General features: G+C 35.4%; 1 protein-coding gene across 2 annotated transcripts in view; it reads left to right on the plus strand.

Moving 5' to 3' along the window:
- The window catches only part of ATF2 (activating transcription factor 2), a 40,840-nt gene that overhangs the window by 7,317 nt on the left and 13,389 nt on the right, over positions 1–20,134 (plus strand). For both annotated transcript variants that reach the window (XM_010084942.1, XM_010084950.1), the window contains 5 exons: positions 5,528–5,706; positions 6,026–6,140; positions 6,317–6,403; positions 16,596–16,745; positions 18,382–18,588. In XM_010084942.1, the coding sequence (XP_010083244.1) occupies positions 5,528–5,706; positions 6,026–6,140; positions 6,317–6,403; positions 16,596–16,745; positions 18,382–18,588 (738 nt within the window). The remainder of the gene's footprint in view (positions 1–5,527; positions 5,707–6,025; positions 6,141–6,316; positions 6,404–16,595; positions 16,746–18,381; positions 18,589–20,134) is intronic.

Here is a 20,134-nt window from a genome sequence, read left to right on the forward strand (position 1 = left end):
TTAATGAAAAAGCAAAGAAAATTCATTGTCTTTGATTTTTTTTATAATGTCAACAATTTGAGACTCTTCATGTGTGCCTTTTTATATTTATCCTATGTTTTACGATAAATCGTTTTGTAGAACGGTACGGGATGTTCTACAAAACTAAACAGGGGTGAATGGGCTGTCTTTCAAAGCTAAGCACCAGATAATTTTGTTTCAGATTTTGTACTCTTTAGGCTACAGTAGTATGTTTAACAGTGGTGATCTCAGGCATTTGCTTGTTTAGTGTTTAGTTGAATACTTACAGAAGAGTGAGGTATTGTTTGTCACCAGAGCATGTTGCAGTCAAATAATTTTTAGAACTATTGCTCTAAAGAAGAAATAAATGGTTTAATAGTAATGAAAACTTTGACATGTGACTTGCATTGTTTTTATCATGTGGAGTTTTGAAAAACACAAAGCAAAATCAGTGAAATTAATTATTTCTGTTCCTACTTCAATAAATTAAAATATTAGGGGCAGAACTTCATAAAGCCATATGGCTGCTCTAGTCAGACCTTTTTCTATGTGCCCCTTCAGTGCACAGTCTGCATTTGAGGGTCTTAGCTGCCTTATTCCCCAAAATCAGCAGGTCTTTTTAGGATCACAGGATAATTCAGGTTGGAAGGGACTGCAGGAAGTTGCTAATCCAACTTCCCCCTTCAAAGCAGGGGTTATCTCTGAGAACAGACCAGGTTACTCAGGGCTTTACACAGTCTGGTCTTGAAACATCTGAGGAGGGAGGCTGCTCCGCCTCTCAGTGCAGCCTGTTCCAATGCCAGGCTGTCCTTGTGAAAGTGTTTTTCTTTGGATCCAGTCTGAACCTGTCTGCTTTCAACTTGCACCCTTTCTCTTATCGTGCCAACAGGCACGAGTGTGAGAAAAGCTCTAAGTGTGTGACAGAAACTAAGAGTTTCAATTCAGATTTGTCTTTACAAAGCTTTGCTGAGTTTTATTAGTTAGCAAGGATGAGTAATCATAGGTAATCAAGGCAAACGTAGTCAAAAATAGTAAAAGTAGTTTAAAGGAATACAAGTAAAGATCTGCTTAGTTTAATTAAATCATAGGCCAAAATCTTAAGTCCTCTATTTCAGAGGTTAGTTTGTTTTTTCACTGCAAATACTTATTCTGAGTGCTCTAATTTTGTCAGGAAATAATATCTTCATACAGTAGTGGTTCAGTATCTCATTAGCATCGTTAGAACTGAAAATTATATGTCAGTGCTTGGCAGTACTTATAAACTTGTCTCATTCATGATGTAATTTCAGTGTTGTCACTGTAACAGTGCTGAAGTGAAAAGCTGCTGCTGCTCAATGCTGTTCTGATGTCTGATTGTAGAAACAAGCTGAGCAAGGATGAGGGTGCTGCTTGGAGTGTGCTGCTGCTGAATGTGGCCTGCAGAAGTTGAGAAATGTGAGCAGTGTGTTGCTGTTTTCTCAGTTAGATTATTTTTTTTTTATATTCTCCTTCTATAGATGTATTGAAGGAGCGAAGAAGTTTTTTTCAGGGCATAGCTGGTTTTAGAATACATATGCCATTGTAACCGCTTCATTGGCTGATATGTTTTAGTAGACTTAAATTATTACAGTCTGTTAATGTATGTGCAAGACAGTTCTAATTTTCCTTGTAGCTGTCAAAGGAATTTCTTAGGGATTCTTAAAAATTATGCTTAATGCTTTTCCTGTTTTTCCAAGAGTTCCCTGAGTTCTATTAGGCTTCATTAAGAGTTGATATTCTGCTTTGAATAGACCAAGATATCATTAGAAGTTTATAAAGCCTTTCAGCTTTAAAATAATAAGCAAATGAAACCTAATTTATTCTTTGAGAGCTTTCAAGCTCATTATAATTTCTTATTAACAGTACTTTAAAGGGTGACCGTCAACAGTTTCACAAGTTGCTTAGTTGTTATGAGATAGCTAATTGCCTTAGATATTTTAAAACCAATTTTTTTCTTACAGTAATAATCAATTACAGTATTAGTTCTGGCTATCTACATTCCTGTATAAAGAATTCTGTGTATTCTTTGATAGCATTACCAAGTTAATGCATTATATTTGCTTGTAGATACAAAATACTTGCAAATATGCATCTCTGAAAACACTTCTGTACTTTTCTGTAAAATATTTTCCAGTTGAGTGGTTTTTAGTTTCAAGCATAAAAGGGTTGGATAGGTCCTTTCACTAAGTCTCTAATACACTTGATACGAGAGTACTTTGATTAAACTTCTTCCTTGTGAAGTTAAGATTACTTTGGCTTAATCTCATGATTGCAAATTCATCTCTATTTTTCTTGATCTTCAGGAGAATAAATTTATAAACCACTTTATTTCAGACAAAATTTATACTTCATTAGTGCAATGCTTTGACCAATTAGTATCTTCTATCAGACTGCTGTATCTATGGTTTTGGTTTTATATGCCAATAAAATGTCAGTTTCCTTTAGATCTGTACTTCTTTAATCTGCAGCTTGTGTTATTGACACTTCTTGCAGTAACTAGCACACCCAGAGGTGTAGCACAGAGCAAGTTAGTGTAAAAAGTAAATAGGAAGTTTAAAATACTTTGTTTTCAACTGTGTAAACACAGTCAGTAAACGTGTTATTCCTGTAATGGTTGAGGATAGTTTCTGATCTTTTAAACAAAGCACAAATGCTGTCTTTAATAACACACAGAAATAGTTGTGTACATGTGAGTTTTCAGAATTTTATAGATTTATTTCAGAATTTTATGTATTAATCTTCTAACCATTGCTGAAATGTGGTTTCCACAGAGCACTTTGTCTAAAAGTTGCAAATCGCCTTTTTCCTGGTAGGGGATCAAACCAAGGAGAGATGCAGTTTACAGTCAGTATTTATTAGAACACTCATTAATTAAACTGTTGTTATTAATAGCCAAAAAGAAATCGCAGAGTGACATAACTTACTCACTAGTACATAGTTACCTGGTTGCAGCATCAGTTGGGAGGCCAATCTCAGCTGCTTGCTCAGAGGTGGAAGGTTGCACTGACATGCCAGTGACTTGTAGGCAGGTGTTTAGAAGGTGTTCAAGGCTAGGTTGGATGAGGCTCTGAGCAACCTGATCTAGTGAAAGATGTCCCTTCCCATGGCGGAAGGGTTGGACTAGATGGTCTTTAAAGGTTGCTTCCAACTCCAACCATTATGTGATTCTGTGAAGGTCCTTCAAGGGGCCCATTCTTTCATCAAGTGTATATATAATCCTATATTCTTTGTTTGCATATAGCAGACACCGTGGTTTTGGATGTTGTCTGAATTGTACAGCATGCGCATGCTAGCACACAGATTCAGCTGGTGTTCCGAGTTTATGAATCGTTGCAAATTCAACAGGGCCAGTTTTCTCTGGAGCTTATCCATTCTTGGAAGACTTTCACACACTGCCTCTCAGCACATCTCTTCTTGGCCTTGTGTATTTTGGTAGTTTTTTCCCGATCCACACACAGGTACTTGTAGAAGCCACAGTACACAAACCTGTGCATAAGGGGCTATTGTGGCATGTTGGTGGAATGTGTGAATATCTGGTTAGTTTACATTTTTTGTATTAAAGCTATATACACGACTCCAGGGCTGCTGTTAGCTGACTGTCTTTTTCTTCTTTTTAATGGAAATTAGAATTACTTTGACATCGTAATTTATTCTGTGGTGTTCATATATCTAAATTTATACATACACTTTTGTGTGCATGTGGTTGCCATGTATGAAGATGTTTCAGGTGAAAGAAAGAACAAGAAAAAGAGCTCTTGCACCTCTGTTGGCTGCCAGGGGCAAATATGGGTGTTCCTGTGTCTGATCTCTACAACGCAAATAGCAGGCAGGAAAGGGTGAAGCTGAAATCAGTGAAGAATGACACGATATTAATTTCTGAATTGACAATTGCCAGAAGATTATCAGGGCAAGTATTCTCCCCTTATGCCTTCCTCTAATTTCCCACAGTCAAGCAGTTCGGTCTCCTGTGTTTTCCCTGTGACTCTTCTCACTGAATATGATCTGTATGGTTGTTATACCAAATTCCTTATTTGCAAAGGAGTGTTTAATCCTGTCCTAAGAATGTGCATTAGTCAACTCTTCACATTTTTTTTTTCTGTTTCTGCAATTCCGAACTGTTTCCGATGTTTTCTTCTTTTGACGGAGTGCTCATCTGTAGTTCTAGGTACTGTGTTCAAATATTATGACATTTATAAAAAGACCAGATTGATACTAAAGAAAAAAATTATTGCTTTCCTCAATACAGCTCACTATTATTCTCCAAAAACTCTCATTCACTGTAAATAGTCTTTAGGTCCCTTGGGGAAAAGCCTGAAAGAACTGATGAACCCTAATGACAAATTTAGCCTCTGAGCTTTTGAAGGGAGACAGTTCCATAATCTAAAGTCCTTTCTTTTTTAAAGCCCACTTACAGTTCTATGAAGTGCGCAGAGGAGCACACGCATTTTGCAATGGATGTATACAGAGAAAAACAATTTTGTAAGACAGCTAAGACATTGCTACTTAAAGTTTTGTGGATGAGTTTTAAAACCTTAAGTTTAATTCAGAGCAAATGTACCCTATATGACACAGGTATGAGATGTTCTCTTTGAATTACAGTTTAACAGTGGAGCAACTAAAGTCTGATGGTCTTAAGAGAGTAGTTTTATGTGCTACTGATTGCAGTGACAAGTGTCAAAAGAATAAATAACTTGGATAAAACCTGTCTGAAGGTAAACCTGAAGTCTGACAATATTCAGGGTTTCCTGAGAAGGAAGGTATTGGTTACAATAAGGCATTTCTAGGTTTTCAGAAACAACAAATGCAGGTACTACATTCTAATTGATAATGTACTTTACATGATGGCTAAGCTAAGAACTATAGTCAATTCTATCTACTATTTACTTGCAACTAAGGAAATTTAATTTCTGTGCTTGAATAATTGTGTTTGCATCAGGATATGCATACATTTTGCAAAGCCATGAATGTAACACTCCAAGTATTTTTAACTTAGTAGCACTCAAGATAAGAGAAGTACATGGGTAAGAGATAAAGGCTTAAATAGAAGATTTTTTTTTTTCCTTTTTACTGAACCAAAAAACTCTTGTTTCTCTTGTTTAAATCTGGAACAGTGGACTGAAACTGAAATGTATATAAGGACACCATAAAATGTTTTCCTTATTCAGAGTGTAGGCAGACATGATGGCGCTGATGGAACTATAGATTTCTTAGCAATAAAACTTAATACCTGATCAAAAATGAATTATAAGTAACAGTAGCCTTAGCATAAATTGAGCCGGGGTTTGTCATAAAACTAAGATCACTGTTGTTGGAACAATTTTACTTTGATGGTTTAAATGATTCATCCAGAGGGGTCTTCTTAATGTTTTTAATTGCATAACTGATTCTACTTACATAATGTTATAGAAATTCTGATTTGTTCCATCAAACCATGTTCATTTAACATTCAAAAATTCTCATGGTCTATACTTGTATTTTACAAACTGATTAATCTTTGTCTTTCCTTCAGGAAGTGTCACTGCAGCAGACCGCACAGCCGACATCAACAATAGTTCGTCCAGCATCGCTACAGGTTCCTAATGTACTGCTTACAAGTTCTGACTCAAGTGTTATTATTCAGCAGGCAATACCATCACCAACGTCTAGTACTGTTATTACCCAGGCTCCATCCTCTAACAGACCAATTGTGTAAGTTACATAAATCTTAGTAAAATGTTCTCTTACAGAATTTGAAAATATTTTGTCTTGTTTACTTTCAGTTACTGTTTCTGCAGCAAATATACAAATTTGAGATGCTTTGGTGTAATGTGGTGCTTTACTACATGAGAAACATACAACTTACACTACATCTGAAATATAATTCCATGTTCTCCACATCACTAAGTTCGTATTTTAGATCTCCAAATAAATATTACAACTGTAAATAAACAAACCAATTTAATGTAATATGTAAACTTGTTTTCTTCTCTGGATAAGTTTTCTTTTATATAGTTCATTCCTTTTTCAGTCCAGTTCCAGGTCCTTTTCCTCTGCTGTTACATCTTCCCAATGGACAAACCATGCCTGTTGCTATTCCTGCATCTATCACAAATTCTAATGTGCATGTCCCTGCTGCAGTTCCAGTAAGTAAGCGTGATGCTGTATTAATTTGAAAGTGGGCAGATTTGCATAAGTGCCGCATAGAACTTGGTCTAAGCATCCTGATAGCTGTTTTTGCTTCAGAGGCTAGTGCTGTCATATGCTCTCTGTTATGATAACATACTCAGGTTTTCTTCATTTTTATACTTTATCTGGTCAGCTTGTTAGACCTGTCACCATGGTGCCTAGTATCCCAGGAATCCCAGGGCCTTCCTCCCCACAGCCAGTGCAGTCTGAGGCTAAATTGGTAAGTGAAAAACTCCATTATTCCTCAAGAAGAATAACTTGAGAAATTAATTACTTTCTATTGCTTTTTAAAACAGCTTTAGTTTTCTTTTGTTAGTCTAAATTCTGCAAGTACAAATTTAATAAAAATAGAAAAATAACAGCTGCATTTGTTTTACAGTTATTTCAAATTCCAGCCTGTGTTAGATCTGTTGTTAATAATTCATTTTGATCTTACTTTTAATCATTCTTTTAAATGAACTAGATTTTTAACTGAACTTCTTGCTCCTTACATTGGAGGACAGAAGACATTAGTTGGAAGAAAGACAAAATTAGTAGCATGTTAACAGTGAAAATCACCTTCGGAGAAGCAGAGTATGTTTCCTCCCAAAGGAAGGAAAAAAAATTGTTCTTAAACTAGGAAAAGAAAAAAGTGTTTTAACAATGATTTTGGAATCTCAACTGAATATAGTCCATTCGGCAAGAGTTTTATAATTAGATACGTATTACTGACATACTTAGGAATTTTTTTTCTGTTGAGCTTGTTTCTGTTTTGTTGGGCAGTGTTTGGGGATTATCATGGGAAAATCATGAGCAAAACAAGCAGAAGAAAGTTTGTTGGGTTTTTTTTTTAATATTAGTGATGCAGTTAAGATGGTAGTTTGAATTAATCAATTTCTTGAAAAAAATTCTGCAACATTAGGTAGTGGCTTCTCTTTTGTTGTTTTTGTTCCAACTGTTCTAAAGCAGTAGAAAATCTATTATTAAACAATAAATAACCCATTGATGTATTTACAAGATACCTCTGTAAACAGTGTCTGTCTTGTGAAGTGGTGTTCCTTTCTGACTCTGCTGAAAAAGAATCAGGAACACTTACTAGATAAAATATATTCTTGTACATCAATATTGATAAGTAGGAGAATGCCCTTAACGTGCTTTGATATCTCATTTCTCTTGACCTAAGCCTGTGGGCTTTCTTTCCTTACCTCTTTTCTCTCCTCAAACCACAATATGAAAAACAGTGGGTCTGGGAATACTGATTATTCTGCTGCCCAGAGTAATGGGATTCCAGTATAGTGCGCACACTACACCACATTCACCAAATACTGAAGAAACTGTTGTGGAGAACTGGTCACCAGTGCACTGACTTTTCCTAATGCTGTTAGGTCTTCCTTCATTTTCCTCCTCTGTTGAATATGGTGACTTTTAAAATAGCGTAGAGAGGGACAGAAAGGAAGGTCTGTTTCTGTGCATCCTTGTCCCCCTAGGATGGGAAAAGGAACATTTTAATACCTGAGGAAATATCTGAATGTAAACATCTCTGATGAGATGGATTTGTTTTAAATCCAGGTGAGAAGAATGTAAGAAAGTGAAAATAAGAACTGTTTTCTCAGAAATTGCACACTCCTTAGAGTCAGGAGACTTATGCACTGAATTCTGCTTTGTGAAATCCAGGAGGAATTGGTTCAAAAAAAATTTTAGATGAGTGAGAAATCAGGTTTTTAAGCATATTACTGAGTGTTTTGCTCTTACAAAACTTTAAAGTAGGAGAGGAAATACATGTATGTGGTGAAGGTTTTAATCTCGTGTTGGAAGACGCAATCACTCAGTTGCAAAGAAAAACACAAATCATTGGACTTAAATTTTAACAGTCTCATTAGTCTTCTCGTTAGAATTTAGCTAATATATGCACTCTAGTGATTGCTTATCTTTTTAAGTGAGACTGTAAAAAGGGTATTTGCAGTATTTCTTCTTTCCTTTCTTGTCGCTTAATATAAAGCATGAGCGGAATTCAAGAATATCAGAATGACGTATATTTCTTATGCTCATTTACTTTTATATAGTGCCTATTCACAAAAATAAAAAACTTAATTTCTTATCACTTCTAAAATAAAAGCAATTTAATGAGAAACTTTATGTAGAAAAGCTTCTAACAGCACGATGAACTCATCATGCCATGTGATGCGTTGTTGGCCGATATGTCATTGTTTATTAACTGTGAAGTTCCATTTAATTTTTAAATTTAAATCTTTGTGGTGACAAATCCTTTATTTTTCATGTATCTCTTGAAAATAATTTTGCTTGCTGTATAACTAAATTCTGCAAAGGTATGGTAATGAGGTTTATTTTTCACTTGTGTTCCTGGTTAAGCCAGTAGAAGACTTAATATTTAGTTTTACATCTACTTGTTTGCTTTTTATTTCATTAATAGTTCACGTTTAAAGTTGAAATATAAGCTATTACACTGAAATTTCATAAGTGAATAGTGTCTGTTTCATCACAGTATATGTTTCATCTACTAACAGTACACTGCAATTTGTGGATTTATTGGTACGTTTAAGTTAGCAGAATACTGGGAGCGTTTCCTGTCTCCTTTTGCCTACCATAGCCACTTTTCTGTTTCATGTTGGGGTGAGGTCTGTCAGCCTAGTATTCTTGGTGTATTTTGGACAGGAAACTGGATGAAGGGGTGAAGCTGTGATGTTCCCTTCTCAGCAATAAAGGCCCAGGAGTCAGGTTTTATATAGATCTTTGAAATTTTCTTGGCTGTTGCTTTATTTTATTTCTTATTTATTATTTGGAGAAATTTTTTTTTCTTTATAGACAGACCTTGCAGTCTCACTGATTTTTTCATATTGCATTATCAAATGTAGAAATAGTATATGTAGCAAATATAAAAAACATGCTCGACTAGTTTCTTAACATTGCGACTATTCCTCAGATATTAAAGTCACTTTGGTAGTGTATGGGGTGCAAAATTTGGAAGGTTAATATGCTTTCTCATATCTCCAAAGGGTTTTGTCATAAATGCTTTTGGCCAGTGTTGTTTGAATTGTTCTCTTATTCAGAGACCATACTTTCCTAATATGGTGTTCTGCATTTTCTACTATCATATGTATGGCAATACTATTTCAAGGTATTCTTAACTGACACAGGTCTACCTACGTCAGAGGCTGAGTAAAATTCCTGTAGAACTGTTTGCAGTAACTTTGTCACTTTAAGATGCAATATCCCCAAATTGCTGAATTATTACCAGATACAGATCTGTCCTGTGTAGAAAGCACAACTCCTTATGTTTTGTATGAAATAGCTTGTACAAACCATGGCAGGAATGAGGCACTTTCTTTCATTTGTGCTTTGTGCCTTTCTTTACAGAGGCTATTTCTGCAGTTCATTTCTTACATGACATTTCAAAGAACTAACCTATTTTAGAGTTTTGTAATAAAAGCACTTTGTGCTCTGATTTTATTCCTCATCTCAATCATTCATTTCTCTCTTACCTGTTTACAAAAGGCTACTGTTATGTAGGCTTCAATTTTTTTTCTTTTAAGTGAAGGGGAGACCTAATTCAATAAAAATAAAATTAGAGATTGTAGTGGCATTATTTCCTAGTGCTATGGAGTTTAATTATTTAAATATGGATTTGAGGAACTTTATTTGTCTTTGTGAAAACGACACACTTTTCTATTTTGATGAATACCTGTTGTTTCCTTATGAGTTGTATATACCAAATTGTACCTAGAGCATCATCTACTTCTTTACATAAAATCATGAATGAACTTCTGTAAAACAAACTGATATTTTGATTTCCAAAAGCTAAAGCTTAAAATAACTGGAAGAAGACGTCTTTGGTAATGAGCATAGGATTCCTTCCTGTAACACAATTAAAATTTTTCTTCAGCTATCCTAGAAGCCTTAAAAGCCTTTAAAGATAAGGGAATTAATATACTTGCTGCGTATTTTTTTTTCCACTTTGGACAGCTTTTGGAAACTTTTTTCAGTTCATAAATGGGCTCTCTTACGACATTTGAGAATGGTTTTAGATTGTAACGTCCAACGTTATTGCATAATAATCAGAACTGGGTATTTCTAGATTTGATAAGTTTTCAGTCCGAAGTGTCAAACTCCTTCAGCGTACCATTTTTTTTTTTTTATTCACGTGAAGCAAGTTGCTGAGATGTTACTTCTAGAACTCTCTTCTTTCTTTGCTGAAGTGCTTTTTTCCCTGGTTACCATTAAAGTTGCCTGAGGCTTAATGATTGCATGAATTCCATAGAGGGATAGCTGTATGTGAGAACAGGTTCACTGAGCGAAATAGCGGATAGGAAAATATATACCAAATCCAAAGAATAATGACTGAGAGGAAAAAAAAAAATCACAAACAAGTAAAAGGGGGAAGAAAACAAAAAAGAAGCCATGAGAGACAGAAATTTAAAAATTGTCCATGCAATCAGCCAAGTCCTTGTGATTGGTGACACTATTGCAAGAGGCTCTCAACTGAAACGGCGGAAATTTAGTGGAAGAGTGGGTTAAGCACGATCACGTGTGTCTGCTGCAGCACTGAAATATATACAGTGCTTTGTGTTTCAGTGGTATAGGATAATTACATGAAATTAGATTGCATTTTAATTTCACTGTCCAATATTGAAGTTACTGTATTGAACATAGCTGCTCCGTTCACACCTGTGAAAGGCACTGTTACTGTAGTTTTGAGCGTTCATGGATCCTTTTTCTCCTGTTGCTTGTAGAACTGAAGTGAATGATGACTAGAGATTTTATTCAGACACAAGCTGTCTTTTACTGCTATTCTTTTGAAAATATCCTTATATCTTGTACTGAAAATGACATTCAATAGGAGTGAAAATGAGTGTCAGATTTCTCTGGCACACTTAATAATATAAATTGTCAGTTTTTCTGACACAACTCTATATTTGTTGTTATGCTAAAAAAACTAACTTCAGCATACTTAAGTAAAATGCATAAGTCAGTTTTGTGGTATTTTAGAGAGGCTTGGAAGTAGATGCAACAGGTGTGTTTAAAAAAAAAGACAAAAATACTTCCTCACTAAGATAAGGATGCATGATTCTAAATATTACAGAATTGCTTCTGATCTTTCTGTGAGAAGATCTATAATTGTATGCTTTCTGTGTTTGAAATGCGAGCCATGAGCTACTCCTAGTTGTAAACCATCCTTTTTTTGAGTTTGCAGCTTGTGGATGCAAACTTAATGTTCAGACCCTTTTGTATGGATTGCAGAAGTTTCTGAAAAACTTAAAAATTGCTTTAATGTTGAACGTTTCCCTCTGTCTCCTCCTACCCATATAAAACCTTTTGTCACAATCTGAGAAATACCTCGCACACCATGGGCAACCAGTAGGCTTTCTGCAGGAGGCTTCTACTGAGAAGTGACAGAGGGCAGCTTGGCAAATGTTCAGAAACCGACATTATCTTGCTGGAGCCCGGCATGGGACCTTGTGTTCAGCAGAATTCTTCTGACCTGTCTCTCTGCATGCCGAGCTAATCAGCAAACACCTAATGAGCCTACTCTAAAGAAACAGACCCTCTCGCAACCTACTTCATTTTCATATGTTCTCTGGGGGTGGAGAGACAAGACTTCATAAGGACTGATGATGTTGCAAAGACCACAATAATGATAATTAACTTGCTGAATTTAGAAGATTATGCTGTTAATTAGTTGCAAAATAAAGATAAGTAATAGAGCAGCAGATGGTAGGATAACACCCAGGAGAAGGCGGGTTATTACTCTGATGAGCTTTTGTGGCAGATATGAAATATAGATCTGAGTTTTTCACAAATTGTTTCTGGAGAATATTATCTTGTTTCTGTGAGCTCTTGATGGAATGATCTAGTCCTACCAAATTTTGACAGATGTGGTGAGGATTTGTTTTCAAGGATATACAGGAAGAAGAAAACCTTGCTAATAAATACTTTAAAAACTATTAAGCTATTCGAAAATACCAATTTTAGTTTGCCTCTGTTAACCATTAACCAAATAATATCAAACTCTTGGTTGTCATCAGGTTTCCCCACATCATAATGCTTATGTACGTTTATTCTAATATTTGTTTCAATATACTTGATTTTTAAAACTGACATTCTCATCATATTTGAGGTAACTGTCTTGCTACTCACAGGAAGCAGGACATCTGCATAGTATTTTACTCCAGCATTACCTTCTAAAAATATGAAACCTTTTAAATACATGAGCTGGATATCTTCTTGTGAAAATCAGTAGGTATTCCTCAGATTTTTCACAATATTTCTGCATTTGTGGATAATTTGAATAATAACTATTTGAATTTCAACTTTTAAGCTCTCTTATATGAAACTAAAACCAATCACTTTCTGGTTTTGTTTCCATAGTACATTACATTTAACAATGCAATTTTCAAAAGGAGTTTGTTTACTTACTGTGATGGGTTTGCAGTTGGCTGGGGGCCAACCCACACGCCCATTCACTCAGTCCTCCCCCAAGGATAGGGAAGAGAATTTAAGGGAAAAAAGGACTCATGGGTTGAGATAAGAACACTTTAATAACTAAACTACAATAATATTGAAAATAATAATGTATGCAAATGAATGATACACAGTGTTACAGCCCCACCCCCCCACCTGATAACCAAAGCTCAGCCTGTTCCTGGCTGATGATCCCAGAGCAGGGCATGTCCTGAAACCGCACTCATGGAATGGAGATAACAGTCCGAGCATCCCAGACCCAGAGCTGATGGGGGAGGGGCCTTGGGAGAGGGACCACCTGGAGCAAGATGATCCGAAGCAAAAGGGGACCTGGAACCAAAGGGACAAGCTTCTGGAGGGTCCTCACCTATATACTGGGCATGGCGTGTATGTCATGGAATAGATTATTGGCCACTTTGGGTCTCAATCTCGAACCTAAGATCAAATCCTGGGCTAGTAACCGAGGCTGTGCTCCGTCCCAGCTTCTCCTGTTTGCAGCCAGCCAGAGAAGCTGAAGGATCAGCCGTGTAAACATCACTTTTTATCAGCTTTCTTCTGAGCACAAATCCAAACCACAGCCTCTTGCTAGCTATTATGAAGAAGGTTAACTCTGTCTCAGCTTAACCCAGGGCACTTATACATTTACAAAATCACGTTTCATTGTTAGCATTACAGTAATGAGGGTTAAGTCCTACTTTGGCTGTCTGTACATCCTTTGTGCCTGATGATAGATCTCCTATAATGTAGATAGGATTGTGCTATTTCCTTCACTTTCTACTGCTATTTTCAAATTGAATGTAAAATATACAGATTAATAGCATGAACATCCTTTCTTTTTAGGTTAACTTTGCAAATATTTGTTTAACACAGAAATGCAGAAGTAGAAGACTGGAGCTAGATGATAGTAACAGTTAGTTGCCTTATGTGCACATTAAAAAAACCAAAAGAAACTTGCTTTAGTTTTGTTTCATTTCCCAAATCTTGGACTCTCTTCTAGTAAGGAAATGGATATGCTAGTGAAACTTTTTTCTTTAAGTAACCAACTTCAAGCAGACACTACAAAGCATTTTCAGGAGTTCATAGACTTTATTGTTTTGGACTATTTTTATGAAGGACGCTTACATCAAGATTTGTTCATGTACTCACAAGCAGAGTAGATCAGACACTTTGGGCATACACATACTGTGTAAATGTTTATGCTCCACTGCCATGAAAATTACAAATTAGCTTGTAGTCACTGAATGTACATAATCAGACACTTGAGCTGGATGAATGTAATCATTTCTACTTCTCATGTCAGTGCAAGTATATATATAGCAAGTTGGTGTATGTTGGTCAAGTAATTTTTGAGACTAACTTTTAAAAATCTAGTATGGTGGCTTGATGAAATAAAAGAGAGCTTATCCTTTAAAACCTCAGCAGAAGTTAAAATAGACACATTGTCACTAATTTGTTACAACTAATTTGTCCTGTCTTGATTTTAACTCCTGAAAGTTTGTCACATCCTGCTAAACAGCAAATTATGATACAAGAAATACTTCTAAAGTAATTCAGATAATAAAATACATTGTGAAAAATCAGATACTAATAACTTATGGACAGGATATTGAATAAAGTTGTTATGTTAACGTTAACTACTTGCTACTTTCTTTAAAAAATACTTTTTAAAAAGCCATTTGGAAGTGATGTGTGTCCCTGGTAGTCCTGATGGTAGCTTAGAAAATTTTACCATTTAATGACCTGGATTAGATAGAATTTAAAGGGGGGGGTAGCGTGGAAATCGTCTTATCAATCTTTTGATTGTTGTAATTAGATCACAAAGTTTGGTTTTAGTTATTTTAGTTAGACAGAAAACACTTCTGTCTCTCTGTGCTTTTTTAGCTGGAGAAAGGGACTGAAATTTTTTTGTGAGCTTTTCCAAGGTGAATTAGGAAGGTACAGGTTGATTATTGAGTGTGTTTTAGTGCTGTAAAAGAAGAGTTAAAACAACTACTAAAGGGCTTAGAATTTTCAGAGTACTGTACCTACACTAAGACTTATGGGCATGTTATCTTAAAAAATTGTGTCATCCTGCCCTAATGCCTGCAGCAGTCCTAAATTCTTGTTAGAGATGTGCACTGGGGAAATTACTGTAAATTTGTCCTATGTACTTCTCTGAAAGCACCTTCTTCATTCTGGGAAACTTACAAAGTTGATACAAAAATGAGGTAGGGAACAGAACTTCATTAACACTGAATTTTTGTGTACACTTTAACGGTCCCTACTCAGGGTAGTATGTGCTTCAATCTAGAGCACTGACTACAGAAGAGACTTAACTACAGAAGTCTCTGGCTAAATATTCCGTAAGAGCAAGCCAAGAGAGGAACGTTGGAGCTTCTCTGTTCTCCTTGTAGTCCTCAAGTGGGATATTTGGTGGTGGTGGTTAGATGCTACAGCCAACTGTATGGATTTGATAGTTGATGTAACTTGCAATATTGCAGACCTAAAGATTTTTTGCAGTTCTGTGATGGAGGTAATCTGCAATGTGGTGTTCTAATTGTGAAACAGGACCCAGGAAAGCCTATTGTCATGCAAGGTAGGAAAGAGCTGTACCTATATTCCAGTGATTTAATTACTGAGAGACATTGGATACTACAGTTTATAGATAATATCTACATATATAAGTGCAAAGTCTTCTGCTTATTTTGAGCTGGTCAAATGCAGCCCAGCTCCAGCATTTTTAAGACATTCTATTAATGTTGCTACTTTGGCAATATTTGTTCGTATTCCAAAATACAGTGATATAAGTTATCAGAGTTTTCATAAACTGATATGTATTAAGTAATTTATTTTTTCTTAAACTTGTATTAGATTCTTTAAAAATCCAGTGTTCAGTAGCAAAACATTCTTTAGTACCATTTGTCTAGCAAGGTAAATTCTTAAGTAACACAGACTGTTTCACAATAACTTACAAAATATTAATGAAATTTCAAGAAAGAATCTGGAATTACAAGCAGTTGTATCTACTGAGAATTAGTATGGCCTTTTATCATGCAAGATTAAGAATGTGTTGTAAATAGAATGTATTATTTTTTATAGTTTTAATAGATTCCACCAAAAGTTGAGTGAAATAATTTTCAAAAGGTAGTCAAAAAAATGCTTTAAAGTACTCTGTCGTCAGTAACTCTTGAATGTACTATGTACAGATGAAATTTGAAGTTAGTTCTTCATAGTGGCTGTGTGCAATAAGGAAGAACTTCAAACATTTTAGCAATTTTTTAAATGTAAAATAGCATGCTGTAAGTTACCTTGCATATTTCTAATATAAATAAAAGGTATTTTTTTATGTACAACCTGAAGCTTATTATTGTTTTGTGCATTACTGAGATGTTTCAGCAAAGACCTTGGCTTTTGTATAATAACTACTCATAGGAAGGATTGTAGAGATGAGTGTTTGTACAGGCCATAAAAAAAGTGGAGTCATAACAAACTATTTAAAAATTGATAGAGAACAGCAGAATTTTTTAAATGGAAAGAAGTTTATGTTCTGGTTTTTGTCTGTTTTCCCTCGTGTAGTTGTTTTCTTTCTGATCTGTGCCTTGTGTAATACCAGCCTCAGCAACTGTTTGTTAATGGCGTTCCAGTCTTCCCTTTGTGGGCACAGTTCATCATGAAAGAGGCTTTCTGTTTACTTCTCCATACGTCTTACCATTCTTCTCTTTCTGAGATCCTCTGTAAAGCCTCTTTGCTATTGTTGTGCTTGCAAGAAATTGTCACTTATTAGTAGGTATGTGTCTAGATCACTGTTGAAAGCCTGTAAAAATAAACTGCTATTTTAGAGTTGGAGCTCCTGTTTGCTGAAATTGAAGTAACTACTAATATAAATCATAAGTAATTCCTCAAGGTAGCATGATAGAATATTTCCCTTTTTTTCTCCTTTTTTTTTTTTCTCCTTTTTTTTTTCCCTCTGCTTGCAGAGATTGAAAGCAGCCTTGACCCAGCAGCACCCTCAGGTAACAAATGGAGATACTGCCAAGGGACATCCAAGTGGATTAGTTAGGACTCAGTCTGAGGAACCACGACCACAATCACTACAACAGCCTGCAACTTCAACAACTGAAACACCGGTATGACAACAGAGTGGACATGTACTTCCTGCTCCCTTCATTGTTATCCAAAAAAACCCCTTTTTTACTTAAGTTCGTTTTACAAATCAAGAGTAAACATGAGCTGCAGACTCCTGTTGGAGTCAATAGTTCTGTAGCAGTAAGATGTTTATAGTTCTTATATGTTCTTAAATGCTTCTAAAATGTATTATCCAAGATTATAATTTCAAAATAGAAAATAGAATAGTTTTTTATTTGTACTGCATATTTAATATTTTTAGATCCTAAACACTTAAAAAAATTTTTAACTGCATCATGTATGATGCTTAGGTTAATTTGCTTGAAGGCTTTCTCCTGGGCTGCCACAAGAGTCTCAGCTGTGTGATTAAGTGTACTGTACCCTAACCCAGAACCAGAAGGACCTGCATCTGCAGTGAAAGCACTCAGATTCTTAGATAGGCCAGTGAAATCAAATAAAGTCTCAAAACAAATGTGCTTGGAGCAAAAGGAGGAAAAAGGTTACCCGATGTAAACATTATCTCCTTCTTAACGCTGCTGTTCTCCCACACTACCTTAAGGTTTTTTAAATAATATTTTCATAATACCACATAGCAGAATTTTCAAGATTAAAAGCTTGCTGTTTTGTTATTTTGTGGTTACTTTATAATTAGGATTTTAAAAAATATATAGCAAGTGTTTCATTCCTAAAAGGCTGGTTTGAGTTCCTAGGTTTTTTTCTTTATTAGCTACCTAGAATTTATGCCAAATCGATATGCCAACTGATACATGTTTGCAATTTTTAATTTAAAACTAAAACTTTCTTAGGGATAGACTGAATGTGCAGGTGCACCGGTGAATATGTCATTAAGACCATTTTATTCTGTCTATCCTATCATTTGAAAGGATTTTAAGATCCATTATTGTTATCATAATTCATTAGATCTTTGCCTAGGGTCTGTATGAAAGGAGTAAAATGTATAACTTAAAATAGTTAAATATTTTGATGATGTCTTATTATGCAGTGGAGGTAGGGGAAATTGGTATGCAGTGGTGGGGAACACATCACCAAGTAGGAAATTGCTATGTGGAGATCAATGAGTATCGGCACTGACCGTATTTGTCAAACAGCTTCTGTATGTTGGACATAATTGTAGCATTTCGGTTGTGACTAGGTTTGTGGGAAGGGTCAAAAGTAGAAGATTTACATCCTTCTAAATGTAACTTTTAAAAGTTTTTTTTTAAGTTTACCTTTTGTAAATACCTGTGTTACCAGAATTGGTAAAAGAATGTCTGAGAGTCCATCTAAAGAAGTACTGCTTCCAGGCTTTATTCAGTTGCCAAATGCAAATGTCATATAAATTTAACACTTTGAAGTGAGTGGCTTCTTTTAATGCAATTTTATATCAAAGCTAGAGCCATGAGTAAAATGTTACATGTTAATGTAACATGGTAAGCAGTGTAAATACAGTAAAAGATTTTAAAACATAGCTGTAAAGTTAAATGACAGCTTTCCACAAAAGAAATATGTATAACCTGAATGTATTTAGAAATGTTGTGAACGCTCTTCTCAAGATGTGATGTGTATTTATACTAGTGCTGTAGCTTAAGTCATGAACAGTGTTATACTGATAACTTAAATACTTTTTACTGTTTTCAGGCATCACCAGCTCAGCCTACACCACAAACGCCAAATACAGGTGGTCGGCGAAGAAGAGCTGCCAATGAAGACCCTGATGAGAAAAGAAGAAAGTTCCTGGAACGAAACCGGGCTGCTGCTTCCAGGTGCCGACAGAAACGGAAAGTTTGGGTGCAGTCATTGGAGAAAAAAGCTGAGGACCTGAGCTCGCTAAATGGCCAGTTACAGGTATACTTTTAATTTCAAGTAAAAATGTTTGAGTTGTTTGATTCTTAGACAGTGATCCTGTATCAATGGAACTTAAACTTTGCATGAAATCTGAAATATAAATGGTTTTGTAACTGGTGGCTCAGGTCAGAACTGAAGATTCAGCATTAATTGCATGTAGCAGTAAAATAAAAATATAAGAGAATAATCAGATTTCAAGATGTGTAAACTTTAGAATCATGCCCTCTTGTCCTTTGTTCCATTTTAAATAACTTTCAGACTGTGCTACTAAGCAAGGATGACAAGATGTGTTGGAGTAAAGGCTTATTAGCAAAGTAATAGCCTTACCTTAAAAAACATCTTCCTCTTAATAATTTGTATCACAGCCTGAGTTATTTAAATAACATTTTATTTTATTTCCTTTGGTTCTTTTTAACTTCACTTTTTTTCCTTTAAAGTGAATGTAGTGGTCGTGAAAGGTGCCATATTGACATCCCTGGAAACTGAAGGCCTCTTTTGTCCACAGAACAGGTACAGCACAGGCAGCGGCAGTGCAAATCTCGCCACCCTGCCCTCCCAGTGTGTATAAATCCCATAGTGAGGGGAACGATATTGTGAGAGAGTAGTCTAGTGTATGTTGCCAGTCATTTTTCCACCTCATCTGAGGTTGTCAGTTGGAAAGTTGTCAAGAGGACACATTTTCACCCTGTAGAACAATCCATGACCCTTTTGTTTAAACTGCTGTTAAACGTTAAAGCATTCTTACTTCGTGTTTTCCAGCAGCACATGAGAATTGGCACAAAGTATTGTTTCAAAATAAAAAGTCTAGAAGCTTTGAGAATTACAGAAATGAAAAATTATGTATTTTCCTAAATGAAGCATTTCTTTATAAAATGCAAATGAAAGTATTTTGATATCTTAAAGTTTCACTTCTTGTTTGTTCATCATAGCTGTTCACTGAGTCAGACTCACAGATCTTTTCCTTGCTATTAAAACTCCTCTTTCATGCTGTTCGATACAGAAAATGTCCTAGCTTGACCAACAGGAAAGTGGGGCATTTTGAGATTACTTTTTATCATGTAATTACAGTGTATTTGTTGTCTTCAGCTTCATGTCTTTAAAAATATTCAGCATCCTTGACTGTGAAATGTTAAATTCATAGCCAGGGACACAATGTGAAATCGTTTCCTGTATTCAAAGAATCATGACATATGACATTGCACACCAGCATTAGTTAAATTCCTTGCAAACATACAGTATTCTCGTACCTGTTCACAGTCTTGCAGACATATTCCTTTAATGTAGTTACAGTCCTCACTGTAAATCCATTAATTACAAAATGGTATATAGCACCATAGTTTAAATAATCTAAGAAACAAGTGAGGGTAGATCTATAGGAAGAAAAAGAACAAAAAAGATTGGCTATATTTAGATTTTCTTAGTGAAAATAATTTTTAGTATTATGTGAACTGCCTTTCACTTACACATACCAGTTTTTATAACTGAAAATTGTGTAAGTACCATAACCAAAGTATTTCCAGATTTCCAAGAGTTAACTCAGTAATAG

Source organism: Pterocles gutturalis, unplaced genomic scaffold (genome assembly GCF_000699245.1).
Source record: "Pterocles gutturalis isolate BGI_N339 unplaced genomic scaffold, ASM69924v1 scaffold42611, whole genome shotgun sequence".
Classification (NCBI taxonomy): Eukaryota; Metazoa; Chordata; class Aves; order Pterocliformes; family Pteroclidae; genus Pterocles; species Pterocles gutturalis.